The 14,584-nt window shown below is 47.0% G+C and overlaps 2 protein-coding genes across 5 annotated transcripts in view; one reads left to right on the forward strand and one right to left on the reverse strand.

Moving 5' to 3' along the window:
• Nucleotides 1-2,153, reverse strand: part of RSRC1 (arginine and serine rich coiled-coil 1) — a 441,446-nt gene extending 439,293 nt beyond the window's left edge. Inside the window, exon 1 of one of the 3 annotated variants that reach the window (XM_079704152.1) lies at nt 1,945-2,153. The gene's annotated coding sequence lies outside the window, so the exon portion shown is untranslated. The remainder of the gene's footprint in view (nt 1-1,944) is intronic. The other 2 variants (XM_079704151.1, XM_079704149.1) reach the window with 2 other exon arrangements.
• A 4,039-nt stretch (nt 2,154-6,192) lies between these two features.
• SHOX2 (SHOX homeobox 2) lies at nt 6,193-14,327 on the forward strand (the record flags this gene model as incomplete). 2 transcript variants are annotated; one of them, XM_079704583.1, is made up of 5 exons in its annotated part: nt 6,193-6,538; nt 9,428-9,636; nt 12,005-12,062; nt 12,379-12,467; nt 14,034-14,327. In XM_079704583.1, the coding sequence occupies 5 exons, from the start codon at nt 6,193-6,195 to the stop codon at nt 14,325-14,327; spliced, it is 996 nt and encodes a 331-aa protein (XP_079560709.1). The 2 variants fall into 2 exon arrangements, with proteins under 2 accessions (XP_079560709.1, XP_079560710.1); XM_079704584.1 differs by having other exon boundaries at nt 14,070-14,327.
• Nucleotides 14,328-14,584: the final 257 nt, after the last annotated feature.

The raw sequence follows: 14,584 nt of genomic DNA on the forward strand, positions 1-14,584 counted from the left end.
CACTCAAAAGAGAGCTTAAAAGCACACACAAGTAGTTCCTTTGTCTCGTAATCAATAAAGGTAAAATAAGCAGTTATCTTTTTCAGAAAGCAGGCAGTTAAGAGAGAACAAAGATTCCTAAAGGACATGACAGTTTATAATTATTTCACCACTACTCATTCACAGTATATCAAACTATAATCTTTTTGATCTTGGACACATGACCAAAGGGGAGGGGGGAAGAACAGTCATTTCAATGGGAAATCCACCTCAAAGAGGTAGAGAAAAGTAAAAACGGCGTTAACACCATTTAGCATAGGAAGAAATCCACAAACAAGCACAGAACCACCCAAGGCAAAAAAAGAACTAAGGTAAAATTCTAGCTTAATGAGCAAAATAAAGCAAAACTCAAGAGATACAGAATTATCAAAACACTCCTCCCAGCACAACTAAAAATACGCAGACTAGCATCTTTTTTAAAAAAACATTATCAGTCATAGGAATTTCCTCTCACTGGTGTGAAAATGAAGGCAGAAAATATACCTATACATCTAATACAACAATCTTATTACACAAGTATTCCAACTCATAACACAACTCTGCTGAGACTAGTAAAGTTGGTAAGGCCAATTAACAGGTGCCAGCTGCCTTTATCTTTTTCAGTTTCAAACATTTTTAGCCCTCTTATTGAAGAACATACAGTAATAAAGTGCTACCACTTAGCAGGAAATCTCCTGTGTCTGCAAATAAAGTGAATATTTATAGACTCTAGGGCTAAAGGGGCTCTCAAAGGATACCCAGTTTCCTCACAGGGCTGCACCTGTCATATCTGCTCCAATCTTTAAACCTGAAAACTCTGCGTACCTCCTTCACTTAGAGCTTGTATGATTACAGAGCTTTTATGGTGGTTATAGAGCTTTTATGGTTAAGTCCAAAGATGACAACTTGAATACTTTTTTGTGACAACACGAGACATTTTAATTTATTTAACTACCTAGTACCTAGTTAGTTGAAATACAAATAAGTTACTGCTAATTCTGAAAATGCAAAAAAGAAAAAAAAATTGGCCTCCACTGTGCATTTAAAGATATACAACCTCTAAAAGAGAAATTAAGGATGACCTAAAATCAAGAGCAGGCAACATGTATAACAGTGTATTATAACCTCTCACCAAAGGAAACAGTTTAAGGGTAGCCATATGCTCTTGGGCTATGACCACAAGGCCACAAGTCCTGAAGTCAAGAAAACAGATGAGCGTTTAAGGCGAGTATATTTATTTGTTAAGGAAGGAAAGTGTATTTCAGAAGGAAAGTGTATTTCACCCAGCACTCTCTCTCCTCTCAGCGAGCGAGTGGGGGGGTGGGGGGTGAAGTGGCGGTGGGGGAGGGGCGGGGGGAGGGCGGAGTTGGAAGGGGAGGCGGATTTAAAGTAGAGACAACGGAGTGGGTGGGACGGAGTACGCCAGGTTGCAGCCTCCCTCACGCTCCACGCTACCTATAGCTACTGACGAAGCACCGGTCACCCCTTACAAAACGAACCCAGAAACCCAAAAGCAGCTATCAAGGATCAGGGACTGGCGGTGTGGGTAGGGGTGCGAGAGGTGTTGAGGAGCGGAGGCGGAGAACAGGTGGCTAACTCTCCCTCACCACCGCGAGACTCAGGGCCTAGCCTGAGGCCTGCGACCGCGTACCACCCGATAGCTGCCACCCCCCTAAGGCCCCAGCTTGGTCCTCAAAGGTCAGACTCCGCCAGGTGCGAGGCGCCTGCGCACTGCGCCGCTCGGCACGTCGCCGGGCCAGCACCACCACCCCCACCACCCCCACCACCCCCACCACCCACCGCAGCTGCCGCTGCTGCTGCCTCCCGTACACACTGCGCCAGGCCCGCGCCGCCTCAAGCCGGAGCAGGGCCTCGGAACCCCTCGGCTGCAGGAGCCGCCTCTCAGGCCCCGGACGCGGGCATTACCTGGATTCCGGCCTTCGGGCTTACACCTCCCGTAGACTTACAAGCGCTGCAGATCTGGAAACGTTTCTTCAAATCTGGGCGCCGCCGGCGTCCACAGAACTTACTTCAGTTTAAGCTCACCGCCTTCCTGGTTTCACCGCCAGGCAGCGTCAGCCGAGCTTTCGAGTGCATCGATGGAGGCTGCCAGGCGTTAGGAGTGCCGAGGGAGTAGATTGTCACGCCGCCAATTTTTTGTTTGGTGTTGGTTTTGCTTGCTTGATTATTTGAGTTTCTTGCTACCAAAAACCAATAAAGGTGGGGACTGAAAAGTATTATTGCCTTAGTAATCGTCGTTATCGTCACAGATAATCAGTAAACCGATCTGCATTATAGGAAGTTATAGACACCCACACGTAGCAAAATCGATTATCTCACGCTGGGAGAGGAGGAAACTGGCCCAACAATAATAAATCATGGGAGTGTGTCTTTATAGCGTCAGAGTCGTGTGTGATTAAATTGTAATGATTTATTTGCAAAAATGCATTAAAAGTCGGCGTTTCTTCTGCCCTGAAGGTGAAGGCACAGGTTGGGCGCAAATTTTTTTCTCACATTAAAGTAACTGGTTGGTTGCGGAATGGGAGAAAACTGCCCGAGGCAGGGAAAGGAGGTTTCTTCTGGAAAATAAATTAAATGTGTAGGGGGTTTTGTTGTTGTTATTTAAACCAATACAAATGAAAGCAATTCAGCATTTTCTGTAACTCATAGGACTTTATCTGTCCTTGCATGAACATCATTTTTTCCTTATTTACTATAAGTAAGCATCGATAAGGAGGTAAATTGTTGGCCTTGGTTTGGGTCGACTGTGAGAACCAACTCGTTCACAACTCCTGTATACCCAAGCTACAGTTTTCCACAGACATTTGAGATGGAGAAAATCACCTCCACAATTTTATTTCTCGTAAGTGACTGTACCTTAACTAACCTGTTTTGAGGAACCATTTTAAAGCTTAACTACAGCACTACATGTTTATTTTAAATAATTCAAGAGCCGGTGGGGGGGCGGTGGAAATGAACCTTTGGGGTCCTGAATTTTATTGGAAACTGTATATCTGTCTGCAGGCTGTCAACTGAACTTTACTCTCAATTTTTTGTTTGTTTGTTTGTTTTTACTAGAAATGCATTTTGAAGTGTCTTGTCTTTGGAAAATATTTGCTATTTAAAGAAACATCATTTGAACTTGGTGAGCATTTATTAGTATATGATTTCAAAACCAGGGTTTGGTGGGGTTTTTTTAAACTAAACTTCCCTTAGGCCAGTAGGAATCCGTGGTTAGACACTAAAGATCTCTCATAGCTCCATCTCATAGGAACGCCACTATTTGTAAATATACTAAGAGCAACACACCAGAAAAATCTATGAGAAAATCTATTTCGTGTGAATTATACAACTATTGTATCCAAGTCTTCCCTAATTAACTTTAAAGTGTTCATCTTTCCCTCAAGCTTAGTAGATGGATTTTGAGTTCAGACTTAAAAGTCATGTGCTTGAAAGGGCAAAAAAAGTAGCTGGTGAGCCTCCTGATCCCTTACCAGACTTTTAATAGTGGCTGTTTTTGGAGCTGTTTGTGAATACACATTTAACACCTCAGTTTGAGAGCTATTTGAGCACCACATCTATTTAGCTGACCCTATTATTTGTCATTCTGCTAAATAACCTTAAAAACGGATTTTCATAAAGGATTAAAGTTTTATGGTTATTCCCCTCTAATAATATCAGGAGTAAAGTGGTCACAAATAGTAACCCAAGACTAACTGTAAAATCATGTTTCTAAATTCATATAACATTGGAAAGTGAGTACTTGAGTCTCTTTTGTAGTGTAATAAAAAGCAAACACTCGTGTAATTTACTGATACCTAAAAACTATTGATACTGGAAACTTAAAGATCTTAACTGTTTTTCCTAAAAGTAGCAATAAATGAAATGTTTTAAGAAGAAAAAGAAACTTTAGAATTCAAGAGAAAAAAGGCAAAGTAACAATTCTAAGGAGTGTGATTTCCATCTTCATTAAGTTCACTAACTGAATATTTTAATCTGAGTAGTGTGGTATGACATAAAGTTACGTATAGCTTCTATTTACATACATTCTAGAAACATTAATGTATTAAGGTGTAATTGTGTTCTCTTTTTACACGTTTCAGTTGCTTTGATGGAACTTCTCAAATGATCCGTTAACTCTGTGTTAATGCCTTAACCAATGGGTGGAAGATATAGGAATCAAAGTTCTATAATTGCTTTTATTTTTACAGAGTATAAGATCCAAGAAAACGAACAAGTTACATTTAACATCAGAAAGACTGCATTAATATTCAGACTACTCAAAAATGTCCCCAAAGCCACACTTGAAGAGGTATATTTGTTTACACACTCAGGTAAATATAACTTTCCATATGTAAATATTCTTTTTTTTCATATGTAAATATTCTTATGTGAGGGGTATATATATATGGCCACAATTCTCACAGCAAGCTTTGTCCTGCACAATACGGACAAATGACGCAGGAATATAGATGTGTCCTTCCATATAACAGTTTCGATGTAAATAGTCCAGGAATATATTTTAAATCGTAGCTTTGGGAGGGGCTTTTCTCCCGGCGAGCTTTTTTTTTTTTTTAATAATCCACGGTACATAAATTAGATGGGCCCCAAACTTAACATCGATTTTTTTTCAAACTCAAAGAGGGATAATCATTTTCTTTTCAAAATTAGGAAACAATTAGAATATTTCCCGGGATGCTAAAGAAGAGTTTCTGTAGTTCATTGTGGGAGGGGTCCGGGTGCAAAGAGTAAGGGAGAAGGGTGAGGGTCCTGAGACCTCAAAGAGGGAACGAAGTCAAACTGTCCTTGACCAAGCGCTAAGGAAATACTTTAAAATGGAATCTGTCAGGGAACAGCTGCTCGGGAAATGTGTTAAACAAACCAGCCACGTCGAGCAGGGTTTGTCCGTAGAGGAGTCGGCTCGGTCTCCAGGACGCGAATAATGGTGAATCACAAACTCCCCGGGGCAGGGAGTTTGGTGAAGACCCAGGCTCAGCTCTGGCCGCGGGCCCGGAAGCCCCTGAAAGGAGCTGCGTGCGCCTGAGAAACTGTAAAGGACCCTGACTCGGCAGGGTTGTGAAGCCAGGATGCTACAAGGTTTCGGGTCGGGGTAGCAGGGATATAGGATCGGGATACCGGGTCAGGATGCAGAACTGGGGTCCCGGGCGCCTGATGCAGGGCAGGGTTGCCGGGCAGCAATGCGGGGCCGAGCAGTTGCGCTGCACCCTGACGCCCGGCGAGGACATAGGGTCGGATGCCAAGTCGGGATACCCTATTGACTCCAGGAGTCGCGCACTTGTCAGTTTCCTCTTGACCACGCCCCGGCGGAATAAGTCCAGCTCCCTAGTGTTTAAGTAAGCCGTGACACCAACGCAAAATCCACGCCTAATTAAATTAATTATGGATTCTTGTCATCCTGAATTAATGGCCAAGAGCGCAGGCGGCCGAGGTAGCTGAAAACCCGGACTGTCTGCCTCTTCTTCCCACTCCCTCTGGTCCCCCTTCACTGTCCTCACTCACACTCCAGCCCCAGCCAGCCTGTACTCCAGCCTTAATCAATCTCAATCTCTCTCTCTCTCCCTCACTCCCTCTCTCTCTCTCTCTCTCTCTCTCCCCCTCCCCCCTCACTCCCTCTCTCCCTATCACCCCCACCTCCCAACCCCCACTCCCCCACCCCAAGGTAGTGGCGCGGGTGCTACCCGGGAAGGGTCTCCCTCCGAGTTGCGAAGGGGAGGTAATTTACTCAGAACAAGGGGCCGCCTTTGCGAAGTATAAATAGTGAGACTTCAAGCGCTGCGTTGCTATCAGATCTGAACTCTCCGCAGGAAGAATTGTCAAAGATCTTAACATTGAACAAGCGCGCTCCGGCAGGGAAGCATCAGTTCCCATTTCCCTCCCGCGGCCCCCGCCCCTTCCCTCTTCCTCTTCTTCCTCCTCCTCCTTCACCTCCTCCTCCTCCTCTTCTTACTTCTTTTTCTCCTTCTACTTCTCCTCCTCTTTCTTCTTTCTTCTCTTCTTTTTCTTCTTCTTCCTCCTCCTCCCACTCCTCCCCCACCCCTGTCCCATTGATGTGTTATTATTGGGGGGGCTGGAGCAGTAAAAAAAGAAGAAGGAAAAAAAGAGCTGGGCTCGGCTGGGAGACGTTGAGCGCGGGGCTGACGGGCATTGGCGGCGATGGAAGAACTTACGGCGTTCGTCTCCAAGTCTTTTGACCAGAAAGTGAAGGAGAAGAAGGAGGCTATCACGTACCGGGAGGTGCTGGAGAGCGGGCCGCTGCGCGGGGCCAAGGAGCCGACCGGCTGCGCGGAGCCGGGCCGTGACGACCGCAGCAGTCCCGCAGTCCGGGCGGCCGGCGGAGGCGGCGGCGGAGGAGGAGGCGGAGGCGGAGGAGGTGGAGGAGGTGCAGGAGGAGGAGGAGGAGCGGGCGGAGGAGCTGGAGGAGCGCGCTCTCCCGTCCGGGAGCTGGACATGGGCGCCGCCGAGAGAAGCAGGGAGCCGGGCAGCCCGCGGCTCACCGAGGGTAACGGCCTGACCCCCGGCCGCGGTTCCCCTTCCCGCCTTCCTGACTCCTTTCGGGCGGGAGAGGACACCAAGGCCCAGCGGGGAGGGGGGCGGGACGCGGAGAGGGCCCTTGGACCCCAGCTTTGGAAGCTGGAGTGAGGATGGAGGGGTGGGAGTCCGGTGGTGTGCACGGTCGTGGGTGGGGTCCGAATGTGTGTGCGGGGAGGGGGGGCGTGTGGGGTTTGCGCGCGCCCTTCTCAGATGCTCCCGCTACTCCCATTCCACCGAAACGCATTTTCACCAACGGGAGGATGGGCCCGCAGCCCAGACGGCCCGCAGGCGGATGGGGAAGTTCGCTGGGCCGGGCTGCGAAAGGCGGTACTGGTAGTAGCTGGGCCAGGCGGCGGGATTACAGTTAGCATCTAGCGCCGAGTTTGCGGGAGCCCCTTTCCTAGGCCCGAGAAAAAAAAGAAAAAGAGAGAAAGGGGACAGAGATACAGACACAGAGATTGACTGGGATTTCACCCTGGAGTCGCCCCGGGTTTCGTGCTGCCGCTGACTCCGCGAAGACCCTGGCTCCCTGGAATTTAGGGCCCCAAACTTCCCATTTTCTTTGAGCTGTGGAGGTAGAATGAGACCAAGGCAGGCTAAGGTTCAGGCTGTGCGCTGTTTCTTTCGGGAGATGCGTTAGGCTCCTTTTTTGTTTGTTTGTTTGTTTTTCGAAATTTTACTGCGTCGCATCATCCAGTACTCTGACTTTGTGGTGGGATAATCCTTTGGTGCCAGGAAAGTGTTAGGAAAAGGCTTTTTCTAAATGGTGGAGCGTCCTGTACCAATTCAAAGGAGTTCAACAATAAAATTAATTTGGCACTTGGTGCCTGCAGTAACTGGTGTGCTGCCATATTTTTCCAATTAAGGAAATATGTGGCATGCTTAGAATCACATATTTAAGCAAGCAATTAAGTCGTTTATAACAGTCTGTTCTTGTTTAGGCCAATAAGTGGAAATTTGGGGCCAAAATAGAGATTATATTAAGTCTGTTAATCAACTGTAAATGTGGACATCTTTCTCTTTGAAGCCCCAAAAGTTTGAGAGGCTTCCACTGTGGATGGCACGAAATAAACAAAGCCAAAGGCAGAATCTGAAAGATGTGTTTTCATATTTAAATTTCATTGTAATATCTGTGGAAATATTTTCCTATTAACTTGGCTTCAGTTTGTGCTATAATGTATCCACTTCTTCCCTAAGGAAGGACAAACGTCCACAACATGAACTTTGAGAAGTAGATATGCGGGAAACACTTAAGATCACGGTAACTAGAATGCCACGCTGGGCTGAGTTCTAGAGGTTCTTCTCCCAGATGGGGTACCAAGTACTCCTAAATTTGGAAAGTGGTAGCATAACTGTCAGGCGGTCCAGTGCACCCTCCCGGCCTGAGTCCCCAGCTCCAGGCCCTGGGTACACCAGCAGGCACCCCCCACGAACCGTGGGCAAACAAAGTCCTGGGATTGTTGATTTCCAAGCTCAGGGCAAATATTAATTTGTCTGCAGGCCGGCTCTTCTGGAAATGATTTTTAACACCCATGCTGATTGGGATTCTGGGTTGGGAAGAACTGCAAACAGCCTCAATTATCCAAACTCAGCTTTTGCACCTTAAAAACCCAAGTCTCCGACTCAGGCGCAGAGGATGAAGGTTCCAGAAGGCAGCTTATGTTGATACCGGCTCCCCTGATCACGGTCCCTTGGCCTAAATATATATATATCTATCCACATCCCTCTGGTGTCCCTGTATGTTCACACTCGTGGAGCTCCTGTTTTTAAAGGGAGGAGAAGGAAGGACAGGAAAGTGGCAACGGATGTGTGCAAACCTAGAGCAGAAAAATGCATATTTTATTAAACATCCGAGCTGCTGGATGCATGAAAAGGCTTTGAGCAACCAATAGAAACCGAGGATCCCGAATGTTCCGCTTGAACCTGTTGATCTCTATGGGTTTAAGCTTTCAGGGTCGCGTCTGCCTTTCCAATGGGGAGGGAGAAAGGAGCGAAAGAGACAGCGGTCTGTTCCGCTGGCTCCCCGAAGCTGGTTTTCCGCCCCTCGGCCTTCCGGCCGGGTGTGGGCAGCGAGACCTCCAGGCCGCCAACATGGCGTGGGCGCCTCTGCTCAGGCGACTGGGATTCGGCAGGGGGGACAGGGACTGCCTGACTGTCCGTGGGCCGTCCGCGGGATTTCGTCCAAGCCCTGGGTCCGCACAGAGCGCCCGGGAAAGTGGCTCCCAGTGCCATGCGGCCCCGGGGTCTTGTCCTCCGGCTGTGACCCTTCAGCCCAATTGTTCCCAAATTAGACAAGCAAGTTTGAGAGAGACAAGAGAGCCGGCGGCGGCCACTGCTGGCCTGACAACGGCCCAGCACTCTGGGAATGGCTGGTGTAAGAGGCCAGTCCGTGGCCTCGCCGCGCTCTCCTGCCGGCATCTCGTTCTGTGACCCGCCCGGTGCGGCGCTTTTGATTTCTGTGCGCGAGTGGGAGAGAGTGAATGCAAGGGAGGGTGAGTGGAATTGATTTGGTGTTCTCGGGGGAGGACAGGGGACTGTGGGCTGAATAGTGAGGAGGTGAGCTGAGGCCACAGTTGCAAAAGGGATGCGTGGGTGAATGCCCACCTTGCCCGCGGGCGGCCGCCCAGAGTTGATCTTTTCGCGTCTCCAGGATCCTCTTCCTCGCAGCCGGGTGAGGAACTGGACAGGAACTCCGGGAGGGGGCAGGATCCTCCATCCTTCTGGAGACAGATCTGGTAACGGCATTTGCTGTGTTGTTTTTGTCTGTGTGTGTGTGTGTGTGTGTGTGTGTGTGTGTGTGTTGCTGTGTGCGCGCGTGGACGTACGCGTGTGGTCCTGTTCGTGGTGCCCCCTCCAGTGTCCCCGGAGCCGAAGGATCGCAAAGAGGATGCGAAAGGGATGGAGGACGAAGGCCAGACCAAAATCAAGCAGAGGCGAAGTCGGACCAATTTCACCCTGGAACAACTCAACGAGCTGGAGAGGCTTTTTGACGAGACTCACTACCCGGACGCCTTTATGCGTGAAGAACTGAGCCAACGGCTGGGGCTGTCCGAGGCCCGAGTGCAGGTACCCGCCTGTGAGGAGGTCGCGGGGAGCAGAGGAGGGGCATGCCTGGGGTTGGAGAGTCGCCTGGGGTACACACGATGAGGGTGCGGGTCCAAATGTCTGGAGTGAGGTGAGAAGGGAAGCGATGTCTCTGCTAGAGGTCTTATTTTCCAAAGTAGATCTTGGTCTTAAAGCCTTTCCGTGCTCCCCCCCCGGCCCCGCCCCATCCCAACATATGTTCCCAGCAGAAGAAAGCTGTGCTGGGCTTGCTCCCAGAGTTTCTATAAACCACACCCCCGACCCTCGCCTCTCAATGCCTTTAATGTGGTTTAATGCTAATGGGCCTACTTTTATAAGCCTTAAAAAAATCCCACAGAAAACGTTTTATCTTCTGGATGCCTTAAAAGTTACAACGAATATTTTGTTCGGCGGAGTTGGGTTTCCTTGAGGGTCTGCTCTGGGATCTAGGTTTGCCAAGCGGATATGCCAATTAGGTTTATAGATGTACAGACTATAAAGAAAATTAGCAACTGTTAAGTGCACAAATTTACAGTCTGCCGTTAGCGGTCGATCTCAAACTGTGTGTGAAATAGCAGAGAAATAAATGCGTTTGGTCACTCTTTGTTCTCTCACTTAACCAGGGAAGTGAACCTGAACCTACAGAAACTTGATTCTAAAACAATCCACATATCTTAATATTGACATTTCCAAAATCTGACCCCAGCAAGTGCCACACTCAATGGAGTTAGCATTGGGGCAGATTTTCTTTACCGGTTGTGGCGGTGAATGTAATGGGAAAAGTAGGCTTCAGGAGTGCTTAAGGGGAAAAAATTATATACATACATGCATACATATCCTTTTAGTTTTATGGAAAACGAATTTAAGTGTTTCAGGTTGTATTTCCACTCAAATAATAAAATAGGAGAAAATGATAGTCATTATTTGTTTGAACACATGGAGCAGTTTTAGGCCTGAACATCTGCAGCTGTTACAAAGTATCACTGTAACAGATACTCCCTAGGTCTCTGGGCTAGAGACCACCATCTGCAGCGAACTATGCAATTCTTATGGGGCTTCCCCGCATCTTGTAATAGGATCAGGACAAAAACAGAGCAGTCACTTTAAAGGGGAAAAGTAATAATAGGCTGCCTTGGTCATCACAGCATCAACAGCAGAGCCTTCCTTTTTAAGCCTCTCCTACTTTGCTCTGTGCACTGAGATCTCTAGAGGCTTAGCAACCCCTTAAAGACATGATGATAATTATTACAGTTGTGAGCATTAGTGTATCAGCTCCAACTCTTCTAGGGGAAAAAAGAGGCAAGAAGCCTCAGGCCATGTGAGGTACACAAAGGATGCCACCCTGGCATGAAATCCACCCTTCTACCACACTAAATGGCAGGGGAATTTTTGAAGATTTCCATTGACTGTGACACTTGCTTTCAAAAACAAGAAGAAAGCTCTGAAGCAATATTTTACTTCCATGTTTTTTAACACTAATTTATGAATCAGTCAATATGCTGTGTTACTGGAATATAATGCTATATTATTGGAGTATAAAAGCAAGCTTTATTTGAATTTCTTAAAATCTGCCATACTGCCTCTAAAAGTTGGCAAGTTTATCTAACAAGGTAATATCTGGGAGAAGATAGTATCCAGCAGTTACTTGATTCATACCCCACTCCCATTTCACAGAATGTTCTTCTTTTTTTCTCATAATAAGTGAACTTCATTGCTGGTATTTATTTTTTCATACTTTATTTACATTTTGATCTATCTTCTGGACACTTCTCTACTACCCTAACTGCACTCAGTGGCTTTTCTATAGAAGCAAATTAGATTATCATGATAATGGCACAGTTATTCTGCTACCATGTTACACTCTGCTGCACAGAGGAACAGAGAAATTCTCAACTTCTTTGTAGTGAGGCTTTTATGACACTAATTACCTCTTCCCACACTCTTATCCCCCCCACCCCCAGGAAAAAAAAAACTAAAAAACAGAGTCACTATTTGCTTTGGTGTTTGGTTTTTCTTGAAGATGAAACTAATTAATATTACAGGCTATTAATGAGCATATTCTTCTCAGGTCTTACTGGGCAAACATCTAAACCCATTATCACTTTAGTATCAGGTATCAGGGCGAGTTTTAGGCCTTGGGGATTCTAACTGTGGAAACATGAAACCGGGACTACAGTAATTTATCAAGAAACAACTTATCTCGCAAAAGTATATGAAATCTTTCTATTTTGTCATTTATTTATGTTTTTAACTTTGGAAATTAAGATTCTTGTATATAATTCAAAGATTGCTTGCTATATCTCCCAATCCTTGCCTAAAACATTACTCTGAGTTATGACATCTAGGTTTTATTTTTTCCTCCAATTTGTAGGTTTGGTTTCAAAATCGAAGAGCTAAATGTAGAAAACAAGAAAATCAACTGCATAAAGGTATGCTTCTCAGACAAAGAACATTTGATACTCTAAGTAAAAAGAGTATTAGGGGATGTTGTTATTATGAAGACAGAAAAGAACCTTGTCAAAGATAACTATGGTCCTTATTTAAAAATCTGCTCCAAAGGCAGTTAATGAGAGTCCTAAAGTTTGGGAGTAAATTACATTGCTTTTAATTTTGGCAGCAGTTTAGGAAGATAACAGTACAATTCCAAAGGAAATAGTTCTATCTTGGTTCCATTTGGAACCTTGGAAAACAATGCTGGACATGTTAATCTCACTTTATGGTGTTTTGTTCCCCCATTTTTTGCAGGCGTCCTCATAGGGGCTGCCAGCCAATTTGAAGCTTGTAGAGTAGCACCCTACGTCAATGTAGGTGCTTTAAGGATGCCATTTCAGCAGGCAAGTACAGCCCAGTTTCAACCTGTTTTTAACTGTGAAAAGACCTGGATATTTGCTTGAATTGTTGAACATCCCCTGTCTCTGAGCCCCAATATAGGTGTCTATACAGGTAGAGGATCAATTTTCAGATGATATAGTGGACCTACTCCCCTTTAAAAACCTATACAGTGTCAGGGGTCTACATGCCTAGTCCTTTCTGTCCTCATGGGAAACCCGCAGAGGCCTGAGGGCGGCAATTGGTCCTTTAAAAATGCAGTAAAGATTGCACTTGAGTAGAAGAGGGAAAAGCCTTCTGATTAAGATTTTGTCAGATCCAGTACAGAGGTTAGTCCTAAGGTGTTTGTAAGGCAACTCTAAATATTTTTCTAGGTGTTTTCTATCTCTTATTCACATTAAATGTCTCTGACCAAAGATAAATATAAATAAATAAATACATACATACGTACATACGTACATACATACATACATACACTCCCAGCTCAGACTTGATTTTTTAAAGCTGCAAAGCTTCATATCTAGTAGAGAGGGAAGCACTGGTCTTCCCAGGGACACCTTGCAGCTGCAATCCATTTCTTAGCCATACAGAAACCTTTAAGACTATATTTTAAAAGTGCAGTCTGCAGCAATGACTTAATCCTGGGAAATCCCAGTGCTCTGAACTCCCCATTCTCCAAGCCTAAGGGTTCAATCCATTCCCAACCAGTGCCTGACCTTCCCCGTGGCCAGGCCCCCTTCTCCGTAGGACTGTGAAGTCATGAATTAACTCTCAGATGCCAGTGTCCTGGTCGGGAGAGACACCTGGCTGCACCTGTGTATTGAGGGTTAGTATTAGGCAGATCTTAGCTCTCCTGGCACCACTGGATTCTGGTATCCTGATGCTAGGCTTTTGAAGCAAGAGAGAATGACTGGAGAGAGAGGGGAATCTTAAAAGGAGACCCTTACTACTCAGAAGGTGATCTCCTAGTCTGCAGCAGCATCATCAGCTGGGAGATTGTTAGAAATGCAGAATCTCTGGCCCTACACTAGAACTTCTGAATCAGAATCCACATTTTAACAAGATCCCAAGGTAATTTTAATAGCAGTAAATGTTAGAAGTACTAACAATTGTGCCAGTTGTGATGAAGATGCAACAACTTCCCTAGGTGACATTTTAAAAGTTTTGTAATTTGCTTAATGGTACTTCAGTGTTTTAGTAGCCCGGTAAAAGGTGTACGACAGCATCAAAAGAGGAGGGTAATGATCCTCACCCCGTCGTCTGTCCAATATACATTGTTATTTTCAGGAGGGTGATGTATTAGCACAATAGCAATGTCACCTTCTGACGGACCCAGCTCCCGAGGGGGCGGCCACAATTCCTGCAGACGGGAGTCCCTGGGACTCAAGGGGATAGGCCACACTGAGCTAGTTGCAGAGACTCAGGGTCCCTGGAATATCCCTGTGGCGCCCCAGATTCATTAACAGACTGATAAGGTCAGCCAAATGCCCCTTTCCCGTCCCCTGCCCCAGCCTTACCCGAGCTAAGCTGGACGCCGTTAATGCTCTGTTTCTATTCTGTTGTCACCCTAGGATAGTCATTGCAACGTGACGCCCTTGTCCTTTCAGGTTCAGGCGCAGCTGCAGCTGGACAGCGCCGTGGCGCACGCGCACCACCACCTGCACCCGCACCTGGCCGCGCACGCGCCCTACATGATGTTTCCCGCGCCGCCCTTCGGACTGCCGCTCGCCACGCTGGCCGCGGACTCAGCTTCTGCCGCCTCTGTTGTGGCTGCCGCAGCTGCCGCCAAGACTACCAGCAAGAACTCCAGCATCGCGGATCTCAGACTGAAAGCCAAAAAGCACGCGGCCGCCCTGGGTCTGTGACGCCAACGCCAGCGCCAACGTCGCGCCTGCAGCGCGGCGCGCAGCCTGCACGCCCTCCGAGCCCCGCTGCTTCTCCGTTACCTGCTCCGGACCTCGGGAGCCGAGCCTCTTTCCACCCGCTGATCGCCCCTTTCCCCATTCCTCATCCCGGACTCGGAGGGCGTGACCTGGGATCCCAAGAAGGGCACCAGCTCCGTGGCTCCTGACCATTCACCTACCCAAGGGCCTAGAATTTGGCTTTGTAGGGCTGGGTTTGG

The sequence above is a fragment of the Hyperoodon ampullatus genome (assembly GCF_949752795.1).
Source record: "Hyperoodon ampullatus genome assembly, chromosome: 5".
Lineage (NCBI taxonomy): Eukaryota > Metazoa > Chordata > Mammalia > Artiodactyla > Ziphiidae > Hyperoodon > Hyperoodon ampullatus.